Source organism: Elephantulus edwardii, unplaced genomic scaffold, assembly GCF_000299155.1.
Source record: "Elephantulus edwardii isolate Elephantulus edwardi_28Jun2011 unplaced genomic scaffold, EleEdw1.0 scaffold00055, whole genome shotgun sequence".
NCBI lineage: Eukaryota > Metazoa > Chordata > Mammalia > Macroscelidea > Macroscelididae > Elephantulus > Elephantulus edwardii.
The window spans coordinates 6211347-6231969 of record NW_006399805.1 but is presented as its reverse complement, the minus strand read 5'-3'; the positions used below and the strand labels follow the sequence as shown (position 1 = coordinate 6231969).

General features: G+C 50.4%; 1 protein-coding gene across 1 annotated transcript in view; it reads left to right on the top strand.

Annotated features, from left to right (window-relative positions):
- Positions 1–6134: 6134 nt before the first annotated feature.
- Positions 6135–20623, top strand: part of SLC13A4 (solute carrier family 13 (sodium/sulfate symporter), member 4) — a 45701-nt gene continuing 31212 nt past the window's right edge. Inside the window, exons 1-2 of the mRNA XM_006887148.1 lie at positions 6135–6233; positions 12775–12903. Of these exons, the coding sequence (XP_006887210.1) occupies positions 6135–6233; positions 12775–12903 (228 nt within the window). The remainder of the gene's footprint in view (positions 6234–12774; positions 12904–20623) is intronic.

Sequence of the window (20623 nt, the reverse complement as noted above, 5' to 3'; positions counted from 1 at the left end):
GGTGTTGAGAATACACACAGTAGAATACATAACAAACAAACAATTTCTGTGTACAATTCCACGACGCAGCTTGTATCCTGGGAGTTGTACAACCATTGTCACTGTCCTTTTTGTCTTAGTTGTTGTTCCACCCCCACATGACCATAAACTTAATGCCCACTCAGGTCCCTATCTAAATTTCCTGGGGAAGGTGAGCAGCAGTGGCCTCTGTCCTTAGACATCATGCATTATTCTGATAGCCAGGGGCTTGGCGTCTCTGTTCAAAAAGCAAAGAGTGACTGCTTAGAATGGGAGTAATGCAACAGGTCCCTTCATTGGCCATGTGTTTGATCAATCTTTAAGAGAAAAGAGTAAAGGAAACTCTGATGGCCTAGTGGCAGGAAGCTGCACTGCAATCCCAGAAGTACATGGTTTGAATCCACCAGATACTCTGGTGGAGAAGGAGGGACAGTTTCCTCCTGTACTGGTCAGATCCAATGTGACGGTACACACAAAAGTGAAGACTTACGAGTGGTGGTGGTGGTGTTGTACACCATCAATGTGGAATCAAGCCATAGCTGACCCTCCAGTGGGTTTTCAGAGGCAGTTAATCACACGGGAGGAGTTAATTGACCATCCTTCTCCCGCAGAGCAGCTGGTGGATTCGAACCGTGTGTCTTTGGGAGTGCAGTGCAGCTTCTTGCCACTGGCTGCAGATCACAATATTCGCACATCCGGCCCCAGACCCTTCTCCTTCATCAGAGCAGACCCAAGGTCATCTTTGTAATCAGATCACCAGATGGACAGACCCGGGACTGTAGTCCATGCCCACCACGTCGTGCAGCAGCCACACGGCTGCTCCCAGTGGTAGGATATAAACGTGGGGGAGAAATGTCCTGAACCACCGTGAGCAGCAGTAGCTCATTCATCCAGAAAATTAAAGACACTTTGATTCGTAAATTGGGGCCTAAATGTATGTGGCAATCAACTACCAAATAGATAAGGGCAGCGCCCCTCAGAGGCCAATGAAAACATTACACTCTCCATAACTGTTGTGTACCATAGAGGCAGAATCAACTCATAGCTCACCCTCTGCAGGGTTTTCAGAGGCACTTATCACACGGAAGGAGATTGTCCATCCTTCTTCCACAGAACAGCATCCTTCTCCATGGTAGTCTCGAACCGTGTGTCGTTGGGTAAGCAGGACAGCCTCTTGCCTTTAGGTCACCAGAGTTCCCTTAACTAGAGAATTTTTTTTTCTGAGTAAAATTCATTTTCTACCCATGAAAGTTTCATAACAATTACTTTGTGTGCACGAAAAATTAAATATGTAGCCCTGATTGTCTAGGGGGACATGAAGGCCATCATACCATAAAGATAATGTTCTTCACCCTGCCAAAGGACCACGCGAACCTAACCCCAGGCCCCCTGGGACCAGAAGAACTAGGTGGTGCCCGGCATCCACTGCTGACCATTCTGTGAGGGATCACAGTAGAAGGTCCTGGATACAGTGGGCAAAAAACACGGAACAAAATCATGGAAAAGGCCAGGCTTATTAGAGACTCTGGCCTTTAGACATCTTCGAACCTGGAGTAGAACTTAGTCCTGAGGCCGCCTCTCAGCCAAACAGCAGTCAGCCTGTGAGGTGAACTAGAGAGGGGCACACATCTTAGAACCATCAACCATACAAGATCAACAGAGCAGGGTTTGTTCAGGGACAAATTTCAGAAGGCAGGAAGGGAGAGGGAGCAGGGATAAAAGGAAACAAGCATCACTGGGAGGGAGCAGAAGAGTGTAGTAATAAGAGTGCTGTTATACCTAACATCACAAAGCAAAACTGACATGGATGGCTCAATGGAAAATCAATTTACTTTGTAAGCTTTCACCCACATCGCAATAAAAAAGAAACAATATCTCCACAACCACACTCAAAAAGTCTCTCCAAAACATCTGACCAACAATAGAGACCACAAATGAACAACGCTCTCCCCTTTTGCTCATGGGTGCCTTGCTACCCACAATCACAGTCAGGCCGCATTTGGCCCTATTTACTCATAGAATAATCTAGGTGTGGAAGAAAGCATGGGGCCACATCTACCATTTCTGTACTATTGGGGAATCTTAGAAGCAAAAAATTCTGGACGTCCTATCACTGACGTCCACAAACCCATCTCTGAGGTCACTCAAGAGACCTTGACAAGCGTCTCGGGACAGGAGCTTTCACACCTCTGTCTCTGCATCCAACTGAAAGGGAATTCTGTACGTGGTCACTCAGGAGCTAATTTCACAGATAAGGAGACAGGGTAAAGGTGTCTTTGTTTTCAAAACCCTTTTTAATGTCTTTGCATAAATTTAATCCAGACTAGGTGGTCTCATCTGAAAAATGGAAGACAAAGTTTATGACACGCTTTTAAAGATAACTTCTGTGTGAGTTTGAAGCATAGATCATGTGCTGACAATTTGGATATTTGTTGAGGAACTGCTCTAACATGTAACAGGAAAATTAATAATAGTAAAATTTTTTTAAACTGTGTTTGTTAGAACAAATTAGCTAAAATCTTTTTAATTTAATTTGATTATTTTTTTTAACTAGAGACTGTTAGCTTTTCAATTTTGACAACCCATATGTTAGCTCTGGTCTCTCATTTTGCTGTACTGAAGTAACCTGGAGTTGCTGTGATGCTGAACGCTGTGCCACTGGTGTGTCAAATGCCCTAATGGTTACTCGTAGTAGACAGTGTTTGGTGGAGCTCCCAGACTGAGTCAGGTTTGGAAGGAGGTAGGAGTGGCATCCACTTCCTAAGCCACATGCTTCTGGAAATTCTATGACCATAGAGAACCTACAATAGTTACAGTATAGGGTTCAGGTCTTTGGTTCATAGAGTCATTATGAGCCGTGCTCGACTCAACAGCAGTTAACAACAACCACCCCCACGTGTGGGGGCACTACTGCTCTTGCTGTGTAAGTCATCTCGTTACTGTTGTTGTTGTTGTTAGCCGCCATGGGTTCAGTTCCTGCTCCTACCAACCATCTAAACAACAGAACCAGGCACTGCTTGGTCCTACCCCGTCCACGCTGTTGCTTGGACGTATTTTAACCCACTATTGCTGCCACTGTGACCAGTCATCTTGTTCCCTTTTCACTGACTGGTAACACGCTCGGAGTCTGTGAGTCGACATGTCATTATCCTCCTTCTAAGGAGCCCTCGATTTGTATTTCTTCCAAGACAGACTCCTTTTGTTCTTCTAGCAAGTCAAGAAATACTCAATATTCTTCACCAAACAGCACCATTCAAAGACATCAGCACTTTTACTCTTCCTTATTCGTGGTTCAACTTTCCCATGTATATGAGGCAATTGGAAACACCATGGGTTGGGTCAGGCACACCTTAGTCCTCAGTGCGACAGCTTGGGTCTTTTACAACACAGCTGTTCTTGGATCACTGTACTCAATCTTCTTGAACAGATCTTGGTTTACAATGTGGTAAAAAGGCCGGGACTGATTTCCTTGGATTGTTTTGTTATCTCAGATTATCTCATCTTAAGGACTCAGGGGTGGTTGACCAGCACTCTTGACTTCCACAGCTGCCTCAGGACCCCAGCGTGTGGTCATTCTCCCACAGCTGTTTCTTATTATCCCTGTCTCTTTAATGTTTGCAACCAAAACATCGCACATGTGGAATGACTCATTCATAGTTTCAAAATCCTTTCAAAGTGAGGCCAGCATGTAGTAAATATGGTAGCCAGTCCTTAACATCTCTTCAAAGGAGTGGTCATCAATCAAATCCCTTCTACAATGGCAAGATAGCCTCAGAGGGGGCTGGGCTGGCCGGGGCTGCTCTGGCCTCAGAGCCCCAAAGAACTGGCTTTCTGAAACCATTTCTTGGCCACCTCCTCTTTAACCTAGAGAGAATTTCCGCTTGTCGTGTTGAAGGACTTGGCAAACCATTCCGCACGTTCTCTCACTTTCAAGAAGAGATTGGTTTCATAAGCCTTTGACTCAGTTCAGCAGCCCATCAGATCCCAGCAATACTAGCCAGAAACACCACTTTTTTAAAAGTTTGGGGCGTTCTCTTTTCCTGGTTTTCCCCCCACCTCTTCCAAGACCCACAAGTTCTTTCTGAGGAAAGAGGTTAACACCTTCTGTAGACTGGAGAAATTTGGGAGCCAGTTGCTCAGACCATGTCCCTAAATGTGTCAGCTCCATCCCTGTACTTCTCTAGCCCCTCCTGCATTCATGCCATCTTCTCTTTCCACCCATGCTTCCTTTTGGAGAAAGAGCCTGAGAGCAGAGCACTGGGTCACTCCGCCAGCCAGAATGGCCGTGGTCATTGGACTCAAAAACCCAGTTTCCATCACGTTGCTTCTGAGTCATGATGACTTTGTGTGCGTCAGAGCAGAACTGCCCCACAGGGTTTTCTTTTCTTTTTTAAAATAATATATTGTGGTTTGGGTTCCTCATTTGATAATTTCTTACATCTTGCTCAAGAGCATTCATTCCATGTTTCACAAGACATCAGCATTCTCGTATGTTGCATTCTGGTGGTTTTGGTTTTAGTACTCTAGTTTCCCTGTCCACTTAGTTTCTCATCTTTCCCATTGGGCTGGCAAGGGCTGGTTTTTTTTCAGAAGTACATTATCAGCCTTTCTTCCAAGGTACCTCTGGTGGACTTAAACCATTAAACGTTGATTCACACCCAAATGCCTGACAGTTGGCACCAATCAAAAACCCCAAGCCAGACTGATTGCCTTTGAGTCAATGTCAACTCATAACAACCTTATGTGTGTTCCAGCAAAACCGGGGGAAAGCCCGAAAGATTCTCAAAGGCTGTGCTCTTTGGGAAGTAGATCATGAGACCTGTTTTCTGGGTGTACTTGAACCTCCGACCTCTTGGGTTGTACCACCCAGGGCCTCCTCTGGGATCATAGGGTCAGGGAGGCAGTGTCCCTCCATTCTCCTAGGAAAGCTGTATCTTTCCTCCCATTCCTTAACATTTTTTTGTTTTGTTTGTCTAGTAGGCGCTCTGGTGGTGCAGATACACTTTTGATTGATAGGTTGGTGGTTCAAACCCACTGAAGGGTTATAAGGACTACAGCCTGGAAAACCTCCTCGGGCAGTTCAATTGTGCCATGTGGGGTCACTATGAGTCAAAAAGGATTGGACAAGAGTGGGGTCTTTTTAAATGGACATTTCATCTCCCCGAAGGCCCAGGTCAGCAGGTGGCCCTCCCAGGAAAAGCTGCATGGCCCGTGGCCCCAACAATCAAGCAGCGCTTGGAGCTGTGAGCTCATATTTACAAAGATGGTATCCTGGAGCCTTTGGGCTGTGTTTTTTGATAAACTGAAAAAATAAGCTTTGCAGGCCGCCTGGGTTCCGCAGGCTCAGCAGCCTCCTGCTGTGGCCAATCAGGAGTCGCCCAGAGGAGGGGAGGGGCTGCCCCGCCACCTTCTGATTGGCTGGGGGCAGTGGGCGGAGCTGCCTGCTCCATCCTGGCCTCCCACAGGTGAACTCAAGTCAAAGGTGTCCTGGGACAGAAGGAATGTCTTCTGGGCTCTGTCCCCTGGAGGCCTGGGCTCGGGGAGGAGAAGTGTGAGGCTGCTTGGAGGGAAAGGCTTCGGGAAGGCAGGAGTGGAGTGCCAGGGCCTGGGAGGCAGGAGCAGCCTCCAGGACACCCAAGGGCTAGTGCAGAGTAAGGGGGACAGCAGCACAGGTAGGAGCTGGAACTGGTGGCACCCCCAAACAGACCTTCTGAGGGAGGAGCAGTGATGGAGACCTGTGAGTGACTCTAGGGGTCACACGGAGGCAGCCACGGGGGCCTCGTCCCTGGCGCAGAGGAGGCCTGGGCTGACATCTAGGATGGCGGAGTTGGCCTGGTAGGCCACCCCAAGGGGCCTCACCATGCCCCCGTTTATAATCCTCTCCCAGTTCCTTCTCGCTGGCCATAAAACCATGCTCACCAACCCCACCTAACACCGAAGACCAGGACCCAGCCTCCTCCTGCGACGGGGCTGCACCTGACTCCATACCTGGGCCCCGAGACAGAAGAAGAGGGTCCAGAGACGTCTGGGAGGTTCCTGAAGAAGGTTCTGGGGAGGGACCATCAGGTGCAGCTTGGATGTCTTCATCCGGTAAAGCAAGAGGCGGCCGAGCCACCATGGGCCTGCCCAAGGCCTTGCTGGGCGCCCGCAACCTCCTGCTGGTCATCCTCGTCCCCCTCCTGCTGCTTCCGCTGCCCATCCTGCACCCCAGCAGTGTGAGTACCACCCGCGCCTTCCAAGTTCAAGATGGGGGGGGGCAGAGGGGAGGGGAGGGCAGCGCGGTCCTGGTGTGTGGGAAGGTTGGGATGGGGTGTCTTTCCGGAGGAGGCCAAGATCTCGTCTCCCTAAGAACCATTATTCCCATCTTCTTTGGCCTCTTTCCTGGCCCCCAGCGCCTGGCCTGGGCCGAGTGACTGACTGGTCAGGGCTGCCTGCCCGAGCCTCGGCCTGGCCATAAGGAAGGCATGCTGGCGACCCTGCCTTCCTCGGAAACCAATGTGACCCCTTTATCTGGGAATAACGGGGGACCCTGGAGGACGGGGCAAGCCTAATAAGCAGGTGGGGAGGAGGCGAGTCAAGTCCCAGCGAGGCCTCGGTGCCTGTCTGGGTCTGGGGTCTGGCGTCTGCACGGTGGTCGCGAAAGCTCCCACTCGGCAGCAAATCATTCTGTAAGTGCCAAGTTGGAAGCGGGTTTGGCGCGCTGCCCGACCCCACACATAAGGCCCCGTGATTCTGTGTCCTTGTAGTTTCTGGTCTTCATGGGAGAGACAAACTGGGGCATTCAAAACCAAGGGGAGCGCCCCGTGCTAGACTGTGACCTCGTCCTTGTCAGGTCGGCCTGAGCAGTGAGGGGCTTCGGCTCTGCTATGACTCCTCAGACCCTCCCACCGGTCCTCTCCCCCTGCCTCGCTGGGGTCTGAGGGAAAGTCCACTAAGGCAGTGTTTGTGAGAGAGAAAACCTCTCACCCCCGTCACAGCCCCTGGAGTAACATAGCAACCAGAATTCAATTACAAAGCCAAAGAGAGCCGATTAGGAAGGGAGCTGGCCCGAACCCCAGCGCGCCAGGGAGGTGCTAACCCAAACTGGGTAGAGATCAGCAGGCAGTAATGGCAGCGGACAGTACTGGCTGGACACCAGGCTGCTCTCCGCTTCTTCCAAGTGGCCTGAGTTCTGGCCTTCCCTTCTCCTGCCACTCAACATCAGACTGGTCGAAGGGAGGACACAGCAGAGACACAACCACCCACTTCTCCCTGGGGTCCCTGTTGTTGTGAGATGTCACCGGGTCACCAGCGACTCAGACCCCCTCCTGTGCCATCCTCACAATCTCCGCTGTGCCTAAACCCACTGTTGCAGCCATCTCACTGAGGGTCTCCCTCTTCTTTTGCTGAGCCTCTCCTTTACCTCTGGTGGCTTAGGGTTAAGAAGGCTGTGCTGCAATCCTGAAGGCATGCAGTTCAAATCCACCAGCTGCTTTGTGGGAGAAAGATGAGCAGTCTCCTCCCATGTGATTAGCTGCTTTTGAAAACTCACTGGAGGGTCAGCTATGGATCGGTTCTGACTCGATGGTACTCACCAACAACTCCTTTGCCAAGCGTGAGGTTCTCCAGGAACAGGACACTCCTGGCAATATGTCCAGAGTATGTGAGACAGAGTCTTTCTCCCGAGCATTCTGGCTGCGCTTTTTCTAGGATAGATTTGTTTACTCTTAGTAGGTCATGACATAGTCCAAATTCTTCACCACCACTCTCTCTGGGGACCATGACTTTGGGCTGTAGTGTTTCTGAGAACTTCATCCTTGGGTCTTTGAGCATCTTTGTTCTCTGTGATCACTGAGAAGAATCCATGAGAAGGAGAAAAATTGAAGTAAAGAAAGCCATCTGTGATTCTGAGTGAAGAAGGGCATTGTGGGGCTGTGGGGAAGAAGGGACCATGAGGCAGGCTGGCCGCCGCTTCGTGTGGCTTCCAGGGTGCTGCTGGGGGTGGAATCCTGGACTGACTTAGTCAGTGAGTGGCACATGCTGACCTTGTTCCGCTCAGCTCGAGGGTTTTTCCACAGAAAACTTGCTGATATTCAGGGCAGGGCGGGAAATTGTAGGCAGTGGTGACAACCCAGAATGCCTCGGGACATTGACAAGTAGGGACAAACCTCCACCCTGCTCAGAGCCACTGCCTCAGGGAACTTAGACACAGGCCACCTCAGAGCCCTTCCGGTCAGTGGTCAGGGCAAGTGGAATGCAGCAACTTCCTGTCCCCTTTGCCTTGGTCCTGCCTCTCCCCCAGAATAAAAGATAAGTGGGAATGGGCTGAAGGGGGACAGGGCAGGGACACCTGTGAGTGGCTTCACCTCGGTGCCTGTGAGGCAGGTCCCCTCAGAGGCGTTCTCCAACAGGGGCCGTTCTGCTTTCTCTGCTGGTTCTGCAGTCAGTCGTCCAGCACTTGCAGGTGGTTTAACTTCCTTCTGATCTTGTGGCCCTGAGCAAGTCTCAGTCGGAGCCACAGTCAACAATTAAACCGGGCCCAGTGCCCACTTCTCAGCCCCCGGGCCCCATAATCCCCGGGCGGCAGGCGAGGACTTGGCCTGTCCGGCCCCCTCAGGTTAATCTCTCCCGCAGTTCACACTGTGCCCAGTGACCTTTTGTATCGTTGCTGTAAGATTTTGAGGACACACATTCTGAACCCGAGGGGGTGTAAGCAGAACAAGAGCCTTGAGGGGCCTTGGTCAGCGGCCAGCCTCTGGGCAGGCCAGACCTAAGCCCTGACATTTCAGAGCTAAACAAAGGTGGAGAAAGATCCTTGAATGGAAAAATATTTTGTATTCCCTGTCACAGAAGGAGCCCAAGTAGTATGATGGTTAAGCCTTCAGCTGCTAACTCAAAGGTTAGCAGTTCAAACTCCCCTTCCACTATGAGAGAGAAAACACCTAGCAACCTGCTCCTATAAAGTTTGCACCCCTCAAAGCCCTGTGGGATGAGCTGTCCTGTCCTGTCCTGTAGGGTCACCATGAAGTAATTCGCTTACACTTTACGAGGTTGGAGGTTTGATATCTGCACTTGAAAGTTGGACAGTGACGAAGGATGACAGAAGAAGTGATGTCTTGAGTTGTGGTGTTGGAGAAGAGCGCTGAATACAGCATCGACTGTCAAGAGAATGAACCGATATGTCCTGGAGAAAGTGAGACCAGAGTGCTCTTTGGAGGCAAGGATGGTGAAACTCCATCTCACACTCTTGGCCATATTGCTCAGAGAGGCCGTCCTTGGAGGAGGACATCAGGCTTGAAAAGATGGAAGGTCAGAGAAAGAGTGGAAGATCCACAACACTCTAGATTGGCAGGGCGGTGGTACCGGTGAGCTCATCAAGTGTGTGGGAGGTGGTGAGGCTGGCACCGGACAGGGCAAGGGTCAGGTCTGTGGTTCACAAGGTTGCTGCAGGTTGCGTTCAGCTCAGCAGCACTAACACCACCAGTGGCTCTGTAGGGGCGAAGGGGTTGGTGGTCAGCTTTCACAAAGATACTCATTCACTTGGTGAGCTCTCGTGGCTTAGGGGCAAGAAGCTGAACTGCAATCCCAGAGGTGTGTGGTTCGAATCCACCAGATGCTCTGCTGGATAAGGAGAGACCATCTCCTCCTGTACCAGTCAGATCCAATTTGACGGTACACACACACAAAATTTAAAAAAAAAGAAAAAGAAAAGCTATTCACTCATTGCCTTCAGAACTGACTCAGAACTGACCCGCCAGCGAATTTCCGAGGCTGTAAATCACACAGGAAGAGATTACCCATCTTCCTTCCACGAGGCTGGATCCAAACCGCCAGAGTGCCTGGGTTAGAAACACGACTCTACTTGGGGCTCCTCCGCCAGAACACCTTCATCAAGGAGGCCTGGAAAACCTCACAAACCATTCTACCCTGTAACGCATGGGGTCACCACGTGTCAGGACCAACTCAATAGCAACAGGTGAAAATCAAGAAGCCCAGAGTCAGCTTGAGTGTCTACCCGCTGGCCCTCTGGGTCCAGGAGCCCAGTGATGAGACTGTCGTTGAGGACCTGGGATAGTGAGTGACCTTGTCCAGGGGGACACCCTCACTCAGCCCCACTGACAACACTACTGAAGCTAGATTAGGGAGGGCTGGTTTTGTATAAGAACGGTGTGTGCGTTCACGGGGCAGACTGCCAGCAAGGTGAGCACCCAGGGGGGTAAGGCACCTCCGGACTTCCCTCCGAGACTGACAGCACTGAGGCATCGTGACTCCGTGAGTCACAGAGCAGAACAGCTAGGGATTTGATCCTCAATCTCATCCCCTTATCTGGCTGCTGCCTCTCCACCCAACCTCTCCCTCCCCTCTACCACTCCTCCTCAGTTTTATCTCATTCCTTACTGACTATTTTTTTTTTATTTTTTGTATTAATGAAAGTTTACAGAGACTTTGATTTCCATTCATTCATTGCTGCACTTTTCTCCCTGCCCACGACCCCCCCCCCCAGTTCGTTCTTCTCTTTGAAAAGTGAAAGAAAAATTCTTTCATTGTCATACAATCCCTCCTCCGAGGTCCACTCCACTGTGCAGCCTTCACTTTGGACTTCTGTAATGACAATACTACCCAATCATACAACCCTTTTAAATAGTTCTCTCCCTCATCTGTTTCAACACAGTATACGTAATTTATCTCATCTTTCTCAGTCTCCCCCCAAACCCGATGTCAGTCCCGTTTTACAACAGTGGCACTATGCAGTATTTGTCCTTTTGTGACTGTAATATTTCACTCAGCATAATGTCCTCCAGGGCCATCTATTTTGTATACTATTTCATGAGTTCCTTGTTTTTCAGTGCAGCATAGTATTCTGTTGTACGAATATACCACAGCTTCTCTATCCATTCGTTTGTTGATGGGCACTTAGGTTGTTTCCAACTCTTTGCTATTGTGAACAGAGCATGGGTGTGCATATATCTGCTTGGATGGCTGTTATGGTCTCTTTGGGGAAGATCCTAGGTTCTGCTAGAAAGTGCTAGAACCTTAGGTTGAAGAAGGAAGAGGAGCAGTCCTTGCATACACGTGGTGCCTGACAAGGTCTTATACCATATTAGTACACTGCCTTGCTCTGGTAATGGTCTCCATCAAGGGCACTGAGGCTGCATTTGCTCATTCCTGGTGCAAGACAGCCCAGCTCTCACTGAATTCAGTTTCTGAATCTCATGGAAGCAGAGGCTCCAAGGTGCAGCTGGAGAAGGGGGGCTGGGCTCGAGGCCCTGCCTGGCAGCTCCCATCCCCTGGGCTGTTCCTGAGAACCTTTCCCCATAGCCCGGGAACACCTTCTGGATTCTTTGTCATCCAAGGTCTCACCTCCAGGAGGCCTGCGTCTCTTTGGAATGGTTGTTAGGTGCCATCAAGTCGAGTATGACTCATAGCAATCCTATGAGAGGCTGATCTGAGCCCTGTCCTGTCCTGTGCCATCTTCACAATCTCGGACACATTTGAGCTCATTGCTGCAGTCACTGTGTCAGTCCATCTAGTTAGGGTCATTCTCTCTTTTGCCAACCCACAACCTTTCCAAGCATCATGTCCTTTTTCAAGGAATTACCTCTCCTGCCAATGTGCTCAATTATGTGAGATGAAGCTTCTTCCTCCCTGCCTCCTCTGGCTGTAATTTTTGGGGGTTGGTGGGCACACATCAAGTGTCACAGAGCCTATTTCCCAGGCCCTGCTGACTTAGATCACTCCCATCCACCTCAGCAGCCTCGGGGCCCCGCCCCAAAACCAAGCCTGCTCCAGTGGACTTGATTCCGACTTGTAAAGATGAGTCTTAGGATATCTCAACTGTCCTCTCTGCAGGACACTCAGGAGCCTGTGAAGCCCCTCTGACTATGCTGAAGGGCTTTGGTGTCAGTCCCGGCTTTGAACCCATCTTCCTGGTAGGGCACACCTCGGAGCTGTCGCAGGCTCCATCCCAGATCAGGCCGTACAGCGGGCCACAGGGTGTGTGGTTTCCCAGTGCTCAAGAAACCTCCGCTGACACTCTGCGTGGAGTGTCACGTGCTGATCTGTGCTGCATGGAGTGTGCAGTAGTTGTTGATTGCCTTTGAGTCAAGCACGACTCATAGCGACACTATGAACAAAAAGCCTGAAGCCTCTCAGGGAGCTCTGGTGGTCTAGTGGCAAGAAGCTGCACTGCAATCCCAGAAGTATGTGGTTCGAATCCACCAGATTCTCTGCTGGAGAAGGAGGAACAATCTTCTCCTGTACCAGTCAAATCTGAGTTGATGGTACACACAAAAAAAATTTAAAAAAGAAAAAGCCTGAAGCCTCTCTACAACTAGTGACATTGATCAAAGTTCACAGAGTTTCCGGACACATGTTACTTAGGAAGTGGATGCCAATCCTGCTTCCAAGCTATGCCGGCCCTCCGCATGGAATGTTCAGTAGCAAGAAGAAATCAGCTTAAAATATTGTGAGAATGGCCACAAAGGGGTAGAGACAGGAAGTGAACACTGGCTGTTGGGAAAATGGGCCGAAGGCCTGCTCCATGCGGGGGTTACCCCAAACCTTCCATGTGTAGGAGGCAGGATCCAGGAGTTCAGTAGAGCAACAGTCAAGCGCCACCTGCGTGCCTGTGCGGAGCCTGGAGGCGGGCTGATGCCCCTCCGTCCTGCCGACCCGGTGGCCACCTCGAGCCCAGCCAGCAGGGGCCCCGGCGCTGGTCCAGGCTCGCCCTCCGGCCAGTGGACTGGCCTCCCCCCTAACAGCCTCTCTCCCCTGCAGGAGGCCGCGTGTGCGTACGTGCTGATCGTCACGGCCGTGTACTGGGTGTCCGAGGCCGTGCCGCTCGGAGCTGCCGCCCTGGTGCCCGCCTTCCTCTACCCGTTCTTCGGAGTGCTGAAGTCCAGCGAGGTGAGAGCCTGCGGCCTGTCCCCCAGGGTCCCCGCGGGGCAGAGGAAGGGGCACGGTGAAGGCAGGCTGCAGCCCTGGGGAGTTGTGGTACCCTCAGAACAACCCCTCAGTGCTCAGCCTGCACACCTGCTGACCCCAGCCCCCAGCGCCACTCTACTGATCTGTGACCCCGTCTCATTCAAACTGACACTAAAGAGCCTCTTTCAGGAAGCCTTCCTTGGTTAATCTCATCCAGTCTGAGACTCCTGGGAAATACATATAGATACTTCAGTTGCTGCTAAACTTCAGTCTTCTGTGCGTACTTAGACACTGAATGGCAGTGGACTGGGTGACAGTGAAGTAGATAGTAGTGGACTGGGTGACAGTGGACAGGATGGCAATGGACTGGATGGTAGTGGACTGAATGGCAGGGGACTGGGTGACAGTGGACTGGTTGGCAGGGGACTGGGTGACAGTGGAGAGGATGGCAATGGACTGAATGGCAGTGGACTGTGGGACAGTGGACTGGTTGGCAGGGGACTGGATGGCAGTGGATGGGATGACTGTGGCTTTGGTTTGAGTTTTGGACTCCCAAGTACTCAAAGTAAAGGCAAGAGTCAGCCTGTTGTTCTTGTGCACCTGAGAATGCAGAGCTGGTATACAGAGGTGCAGAGCTGGTATACAGTAGGTGCTCACTGGCTGTGACAGGAAGACGTAGCATGTTTGTTTCCCTGGTCCTGACAGTGTTTTCACTGCTCTCTCTGGCATCATTCCACTTCCTGCTCCCCAGCTCCAGACAATTGCACACTCACCTTAGCTGGCTCTGGTGTGGACTGCCCTCCATGGCTCGTTCATTCTCTGTGGACTTCTCAAAAGCTTAAACAGAAATGGTCAACATAATGTCCAGGGTGTGACAAGATTTCAGGGCAGACACACAAGTCTATCAAAGATAAGAAGCAAGGAGAGAAGCCAGAACCCAGGGTCAAGATGAGTGAAGGTTCTTGTTCATAAACAAACCGAGTGGAGTCCACCTGCGTGGGAGCAGAGCTGTGCTCGTAGGCCGTTCAGCAGCTGCTTCCACACGGCTGTCATTACAGCACTGGGTCTCCATTCCTGGCCTTGCACTTTTGATGAAGAACACTGACTGGGAGAGGTGGGAGCGAGGTTAGTAGCAGAAACCCAGAGGGGAGAGGAAGGGAAACGCGTACTTCCACGCCTGCTGAGAAGCCGGCCTCTCCAGAGAGCTGCCTTTGTTAGTTTACACGCCAGGTCTCTAGGAAGTGTGGAGTTTTCTGTCGTACAGATGAGGAAAGGGGCTTAAAAAGTTGAGAAATCTGCTCAAAACCACAGAGGAGGGAGCACAGCACTGAACTCAGACTCCCATCTGTTATCCTGTAAAGTCAGTACACTCTGTAAGAGGAGCCCTGGCCACGTGTTGCTAACTGAAAGGTTGGTGGTTTGAATCCCCCCGTTGCCCTGTGGGAGAGCGTTGGAGTCTCCTCTCTGTCTGTGGAGGATGTCCACGAGTCGAAACGCGCTCAGCCGAGGGCTTGGGTGGACACTCCGTACAGTATGATGTGGCTTCGTGAGACGTTCAGACTGAGAACTGTGGCTTCCTTTACCTTTTGTGCTGTGAGGACAGAAGAATGGAACAGGGCCTCCAGGATGCCTAGGCCGTGGGTAACAGAACTTCTGTGAAAGATGGAATTAGGCAATCCTTTGACGGCTGTACTTGACTGCAGAAGAGCCGGTGGTCTGTTTTCTACGTAGACTCAATGGCAGGTTCCGATTTTCTGGGTTCAGCTTCTTGGGCTTGGGTTCGGTTTTGTCTGCTGCTTTCATTTGTCTGTGTAGCCTTGAGAAGCCAAAACGCTTAACTTCTTCACCAAGAACGTCATCCCCAGAACTCTGAACAGTGCTTGCAATCCTGGACCTCCATCCAATGCTTTGTTCTGGGGATCCACTTAAGAACTTATCTGCAGCTTGGGTTAGCGGTTAACCCAGTTTCCCCCTTCCCTTATGGAAAACATATGAATAGTGTAGATCTGTGAGCATCCTTTAAAAAAAAATCAACCTTAAACTTGCATTCTCTTAAGGAAGGTGCCCAGATTTGTTCTTTAACATGTTGCTGCAAATGACGGTAATACATTAAAAAAAGGTGTTTCTAAGCATGGTCATCAATGAAAAGTGTGCGGCAACGTGTTAAAATTGTTGTTGTGTACCATCAAAGTTGGAACCGACGCATAGCTGACCTTCCAGTGGGTTTTCAGAGACACTTGGGAGGAGATCATCCATTCTTTACCGCAGAGCAGCTGATGGGTTCGAACCATGCACCTTTGCGCTGGCAGTGCAGTTCCTTATTACTAAACCACCAGAACCCCCTTCTTTAAAATTATGACACAAAACAGTGAAACAGGCAGTTAAGTTAAAAGGTAAAGGATCTAAAGGATGTTGTTGAATCTGACGATAATTAGCAGTTTAAAGGAAGGCTTAGGAAGCTGTATCACTTAGGAAAACTGCCTCTTTGTGTTTTCACGCCAGACCACCCAAAAGTCAGTCATGAGCCTTGGCCTTAGAGGAAGCCTCTGTGAGGGCGGCCTGTGCGAGGCTGTCCCCAGTGAGCCCTTCCCCAAAGGGAGTTGCTGCTATGCAACAGTTCTCAAAAGAGCCACTCCTCTGCACAGGCCAGACCTAAAGAGGGTCTGAGAAACGGTGGTCGGCCTGGGTCGCAGGACTTCCTGAGGATATAAACACTGTCCAGTTTGAGAATGTTGTTCTTGTTAGGTGCCGTCAATCAACCATGACTCGGTGAGACCCGATGGACTACAGATCTGAGCCCTGCCCTGTTCATCACCGTCATGATCTCCGATTTGCTCAAGCCCATTGTTACAGTGATGGGGTTGACCCATCCGGTTGAGGGTCTTCCTCTCTTTCTCTGACCCCCCACCTTTCCCAGCGTGATGTCTTTGTCCAAGGACCGGCCCCTCCAGACAACATGCCCCACGTATGTGAGACAAAGGTTCACCACCTTGCCTCTAAGGGGCTCCCTGGTTGCACTTCCTCCAAGAAAACGTATTTGTTCTTTTGACAGTTAGGGAATAGATGTTGTTATTGTTGGAGCCCAGGGAAGGAAAATGATGAGGGACCAGAGGGCATGTTTTATCAGCTGATGGGAAGTTGCATTTCATGTGTTTGTTAAGGTGGCTGTGACTGGTGATATTTCACACTGAGGCCACAGGAAGTGGCTTAATCCAAATACGGCCTGCTTAGCTGGCCTTGTTAACCCAGATAAAAGGAAAACAGCAATAAGGCCAGGGGTATGAGTTATGGACATCTAATTGTGAATCAGTTAACTTTGGGCAACATGTCTGTCCTACCACCGCTGCCTACCCTCACCCGCTACACTGTCAGTCCAGAAAGGGCTGTGGCACCCAGGAGCCCCCTAGTCCAGGCAGGTCATCCAGAGTCATTACTCAAATCTATCTGACGCTGCCTACACTCTCCTCAGCCCAAGCTCTTCCACTTTCTTGGAAGGTTCCCTCCGTTTCCTAAAACGTTTTATATCCTTCTCTGTTATCCTCTTTGGTGAAGCCTTTCTCTGGATCTCAGATATACTTATCCACTCCCTCTGCACTTCCTTTCTGAGGTCTTAGGTCTTTAAATGGTACTCCAAATCCACCAGAGAGCCCCGTTTTGTGAACACTGCTCTTGGCCAAGATCCACACGACCTACAGGGTAATGTCTTATGACCTAAATCCATCACAAGACCATCCTGGCATGTGTTGCTGCTGTTGCTGGCCAATGAGCTGGCCCTAACATGTGGAAAACTCATGCCTGATGGGATGAAACAGTCCCTGGCCAGGTGCCATCCCGGTGACTGGTTCCAGATCAGAAAATGCCCCATTGTGCTCCCTCGGGCTCTCACTGGCTGATTTTCCGAAGTCGGTCATCAGACATTTCTTTCTAGTCTGTGTTAGTGTGGAAGCCTTGTGGAAACCTCTCGAGCTCTCCAGCTTTGTAAACGCACACAGGCAGATGGACAAGTGGGAGCGGCACAGGAGGCGCTCTGGGTGAGAACACGCCCAGGGCTCCTGCATGGAGACAGGAATTCTCACCACGGAACCACCCAGGCTTCACTGGTGCTCCTCGCACCTGTGGCTGGTCTGTGCCTCTGAACTGACTCCTACCCATGGGGAGCTCAGATGGCTTAGCAGTAAGGAATTGTGCTAACAAAGAAAAGGTACATGGTTCAAGTCTACATACTGCTCCTGCGGATACAGTTTATCATACAGTTTAATGCCTCCGAAAACTTGCTGAAGGGTCAGCTGTGGGTTGGTTCTGACTTGATGGTACACAGCAACAACATGGCCAATCCACAGGGTCACTATGAATTCATACTTGACAGCACTCAACTATAACAACAACAACAACATGGCAAACCCCCATGATACAGGGTAGGAACGATCCCAGGGTTTTCTTGGCTGCCATCTCTGTGGGAGTGTCACCAGGCCTTTTCTTCTGCACTGTCACTGTGTGAGTTCAAACCGCCAACCTTTCAGTTCCCAAGTACAAATCCAATGACTGTTTCTCAGTTGATGTGTTTCTGGATACATGTCCGCTTGACCAAGCATGACGGCCTTCTCTCCCGGGGCTGGACCCTCTTGATTACTCATGCAACATACATGAGACCTAGGCTTACTCTCCTTGCTTCTAAGGAACATTCTGGACTTCTTCAAAGACATATTTGTTCATTTTTCTGAAAGTTCTTGATCATTTAATAGGAAGGAGAATTGCCTTTTCTAGGAGAGAAAAAAAGGGAGCCCCATGGTGTAGTCCGTAGAGAGCTGAACTGCTGACTCAGAAGTGGCATCTCTGGGGTTCAAATCCAAAGGTGATGGACAGAAACCTCCCATGCGATTGACAGCCTTGAGCACCAGCTCTAAGTCCATGGCAATGAGTTTGAGGTTTCTTTGACTAGAGAGAAAGTGTAAGTTCACAAGTTTATCAAGTATATCTCATAGACTCATCGCTGTCAAGTTGGACCTGACTCATAGCGGACCCCACAGTCCACCCATGTTGCCTCGTAGAGTTGCCTGCAGTGAATACACTGGGCTTGGAGTGGAGGGAGAGCTTGAGTAAAGAGTAGGTACGTGGGTTTGCAGATGAGGCTGGCTGACATGTGACAGGAGAATCGGTATTAGTGGATGGGTCCGAGGGCCAAAGCTGATGGACTGGACTGTCCTAGGGATTCCTGTCTGCTGTTCAGACAGAAAAACCCTTGGTGGTCCCCTCAGCATAGGTGTGGCAGCATTCACCTAAAGACCTGCTGTGACCCTGTGTCCCTTCATCATTGTAACAGCCTGGAAAGGTGGACACTCACGTAATCCTGGGTGACTAGCCTTCTGGAGAGGCCAAGCCTCTTCCTGGGGCGTCACAGCAAGTACAAAGCCCTCACCTTCACGCTCCGTCACTTGAATGCACCACATCTTTCCTCACCACAGATGGCATCTGAGTCCCTGTGGACACCCCAAGCATGTGGCCTTGCCCCCCCCCAAGCAGCCTGGGAAGGCTGTGGGTGAGCCCAGGGCCCCCACACGCCAGGTGCTGAGACAGCACAGAGCAAGCAGAGCTGGGCAGGGTGGCACTTCCCAGGCCAGGTCCTGGGGTCAGTGCAGGACTGGGCTGCTGAGGGAGGCAGGGAACGTGGGGTAGGGACAGGGGACGGGGTGGAGACCAAGGGGAGGCCATGCAGGCATCCCAGATGCCTGACCCCCAGCTCACTGCCTGCTGCCACCACATTGCCTTGTGGGAAGAGGTGTGGAGCCAGAGGGACCTGGGGAGACATGTTGGCTCCACCTTTCTTCCTCGGGCCTTAGTAAAGGGAGATGCTCGGCACCTTCTCATAGGACTATCTGTCCTCGAGAACCAATGGGAGCATGAGTGTGCAACCCGGATGCTGCATCCTGCCTCTCAACCCTCCCTGGGACCCAGAGAAGTCAGCCCCACCTGACCATCAGCCACCCCCTAAAAGTTACCAACAGACCAGCTAGGGCGTCTAGAGAGGCCGGTGTCAGAGATAGAAAAGGCTCTGCTGTTCAATCTGTCCCCCCCAGAGTCCCCAGGGCCCAGTGGAGGGGGCAGCACTCAAAGCCACCTTGCCAGTGTCTTCTGTGAATTCTGCCTTCACCTTCGGCCAGCTGAAGGAAACTCTGACTCCTGGAGTCTCCATATGTGTCAAGATTATGTCTATCGGGTGTCCAGGGTGCATTTTCTTGGGGAGCAGATAACCAGGCCTTTCTACCAAGGCACTTGTGGGTCAGCTCCAACCTTCATCTTTCCGTTCGCAGTGAGTGTTTGCCCCTCCCCGTGTGTTGGCAGTGGTGGTGGTCAGTGCCACCTCACAGCGACCCCATGGACAACAAAGCAAAACCCTGCCCAGTCCTGGGTCAGCCTCACAATCTCCGCTGTGCTCCATCTACCCAGCCAGTCTCAGTTCATCTCATTGAGGGCCGTCTTGTCCTTTGCTGACATGTCCTTCCCCAGAAACTGGTTCCTCTTGACGTGGGCAAGCACGTGAGATGATGTCTCACCATCCACACGTCTCCGAAGCATTCGGGCCCTACTTCCTCCAAAGCTGTCTGTCACCTCTGTCCGTCTTGATGCAGCCGACAGTCTCTGCCAGCACCTTAATTCAAAGTCTTCGCTTCTTCCTCAGCCTCCCTTACTCATTATCCAGCTTTCGCACACATATGAGACAACTGGAGAATTAGAAGAAGTCTAAGACATGGTCTGTGGCCTTTACCCTAAAATCTGGATGAGAGATAAGAAATTGAGACATAAAAATATAAATAAACAGATACTATGTAGCCTGCAGTGCAGAATTAAGGGAACCCACATAAAATGTTCCAGAACTCAGAGACCAGAGACCTAGTGGGATTTTCTGGAAGACACCAGGTCTGAACTCGGCGGGGAAATCTGAATGGAATGTTCTAGCAGAGGAGATAAGAGAGCAGTGTCCCAATGAGGGGATCAAAGCGGATTTGGTCAGTGGCTCCCAGACATGCGTAACATCTGTGTAACAGGCCCACAACTTGACTTCATCATCATTCAGAAATGCAGCTGACTGCTCTGTGATTGTGTAAGGGAAGATCCTGACTTAGAAATCCTCGCTGAAATAGAGATAGAGGGCTGTGGTGTCTTTCATTGACTTTCACGTGATTCTGGAAAAAGCACATGCATAGACAGGGTGTGGGTGTGCCTCAGTCCTCCTTTTTAAAATTTTCAAATTATTTGTAATTATGAAAAGATAAAAGAGGAGGGACTACTGAAAGTTATACCTTCAAGAACTCTACCCTAAGGAATAATCTCATTTATAGAAGGTTACAGATTGATGTAGAAATAGATTCTTCTATAAATGTATAAACTTTATGCCATGTATAGTTGTAACAATAACCATAAAAAGGATGAACTTAGACATTCAATTAAAGGGAAATGCCTCAGTCAAGTCGTCCCCATCCCTGTGAGGACAGAGAATGCCACCGTTGACAGGAGTTTCCCCCAGACATTTTTGTCTCATCAGAAAATGATCAGGTCTCATGTTAAGTTGAAATCAAGAAACAAGATAAAATATGCACACTGTATGAGTCCAGTTATGCACCAATAGAGACACTGGGAAGAAGGGGGTTGAAGAAGGTATGCCAAAAGATTAACAATAGAGGTTGTTGTTGTTGTTGTTGTTGTT